The 2329-nt window shown below is 33.2% G+C and overlaps 1 protein-coding gene across 1 annotated transcript in view; it reads right to left on the reverse strand.

Moving 5' to 3' along the window:
* Nucleotides 1-2329, reverse strand: part of LOC107669526 (regulatory-associated protein of mTOR-like) — a 183514-nt gene that overhangs the window by 22291 nt on the left and 158894 nt on the right. Inside the window, exons 22-23 of the mRNA XM_016461796.1 lie at nt 977-1101; nt 779-880 (exon numbers count right to left, since the gene is read on the reverse strand). Coding sequence (XP_016317282.1) covers nt 779-880; nt 977-1101 — 227 coding nt within the window. The remainder of the gene's footprint in view (nt 1-778; nt 881-976; nt 1102-2329) is intronic.

The following is a 2329-nucleotide window of genomic DNA, read 5'->3' on the forward strand; positions in this document are numbered from 1 at the left end:
TATATATATATATACCTATATAGTGTCTTTCAAGCTCCAAAAACAAAACACAAAAGTAGTTCCTACACCATAAAACAACTTGTGTGCTATAATCCAAGTACACTAAAAAAAAAAGTGGTTCCCAACCATGTTTCTGGAGTCAACATTTTGAATGTCTCCTTTGTATGACATCCATTTCAGGGTCTTGGAGTCTCTACTAATGAGCTGATGTGTTGAATTAGATGTGACTGATTAAGGAGACATGCAAAATGTGAAGTGATGGGGTGACTCCAAGAACATAGTAGGGAGCCATTGTACTAAAGTATGCTAAGGAACAGCTTTAGCCCTATTCGGACTGTAATTGTCTCTTGTGGGCATCTCTAAAAATAAACTTTGTAAACTAAACACAAAAATAATGATTGAACAGCATGGAGTACAGGTGAGGTGAACTATTCCAAAAAATATGTCTCAAAGTTGAGGCTGACTGCCAGTTATTAACATGTTATATAAATTATATGCATACCCCAAAATAGTAAAAGTTCCAGTTAGGATAAGAAATACTACACAAATGTTGTCCAACACAAACAATTGTGAAATAAACACAACTGCCAATTTGTCTTATATAACAGCAAACTAAAGAATTTTGAAAGAGACCCACAAAACTACAACTAATATAATGACCAACATTCTGCTTTCATACCAGAGCACCCATGGGCAGAGAGTAAACGGGGGAAAAGAAACTCAGATGACAGAAGAAGCGCAGTATTTGCACAGAGAGTGTATAAGTGTGAAAGCAAACCTCGTGTAGTGGGCAGCATGTCGGACAGCCCCTGCCACGCTGTGACCATCTCGGGATTCCTCTGGTCAGCAAAGTTCTTCCAAATTCGCAAAGCTCCATCATCTGCACAAAAAGTGGCATGGAGCAAGTCAGCACAGAAAGCGACAAACATGAGAACCGATCAAAGTGTGCTTCAACATGAATAGTAGGTGAACTGACCAGTGGCAGTGAGGAGGAGAGAGCAGTCATGCCCATTAAGGTACTCCATAGCTGTAATGCGTGTGTATCGTGGGTTCCCATTGTAGAAATAATCCAACCTCTCTCCTTTCTCCCAGTCCCAAAAACTGTTCAACACATACACAGAACACAGTTGTAATAGTTCACAATGCCTCTCTATGCACATCTAGCTAGATTGATAGTTTGAGTTCAGGAAGAATATTAGCATAACTGACAAGTAGGGTTGCAAAAAAGTGGAAAACTTTCCAGGATTTTTTGGAACCTTCTAGGGATTTTTGGAAAGTTTCCGGAAATTTCCAAGAAATGTTCCACCCCTTTGCAACCCTACTGACAAGTATAACTAACATGCCAAATACATGTCACTAATGAACAGATAACGTTACAAAATACAGGCATGTGATCAGCTAGAGACAAAAAAAGAAGTAAAACCTCACCACGCCACAAGTCACGCCCCCAGCACTTATTATTAAAAAAATATATTTTAGCACATTAAAAGATATATCTTATATTGTAATACATACTATCGTCCTTCAAAAAATAAAAAGCAGCATTTAATAATCATGATAACAATATAATATAATATATTATAATAAAGTACAATAATGTATTATACAGTAAAGTATATAGAATTTTTATAAGTACCTGCCAAAATGTTGGAAACATTACAATTATTAATGATTTTAAAATAAATATCTTCTGCTCATCCAGGCTGAATTTATTTGATCAAAATAAAGTACAAAAACAAACAAAACAGCAATATTGTGAAATATTATATATATATATATAAAAAAAAAAGGTTTTCAATTTTAATATATTATAAAATGTAATGTTATTCCTGTGATGCAAAGCAGAATTTTCTTCATCATTAGGCTACTCCAGTTTTCAGTGTCACATGATCTTTTAGAAATTATTACAATTTATTTGACTCTCAAGAAACATTTCTGATTATTATCAATGTTGAAAACAATTTTGCTGCTTCATATTTTGTGTGGAAATGGTGATGCACTTTATTTTTCAGGATTTTTTGATAAATATAAAGTGTAATGAACAGCATTTATTTGCATTTATCAAATATAGCCTATTAATTAAATTTGTTAATGCATTTATTAAATAGAAATCATTTTAAATGTCTTCACTCATTTTTATCACTTTCATGCATGATGAATAAAATTATTAATTGCTCTCTCTTTAAAAAAAAATACTTATACAAATGTTTGTGTCATCATTGTTTCCACAAAAATATTAAGCAGCAAAACTGTTTTTAACATTGATAATAATGAGAAATGTTTCTTGAGCAGCAAATCAGCATATTAGAATGATTTCTGAAGGATTATG

Source organism: Sinocyclocheilus anshuiensis, unplaced genomic scaffold, assembly GCF_001515605.1.
Source record: "Sinocyclocheilus anshuiensis isolate Anshui unplaced genomic scaffold, SAMN03320099.WGS_v1.1 scaffold612, whole genome shotgun sequence".
NCBI lineage: Eukaryota > Metazoa > Chordata > Actinopteri > Cypriniformes > Cyprinidae > Sinocyclocheilus > Sinocyclocheilus anshuiensis.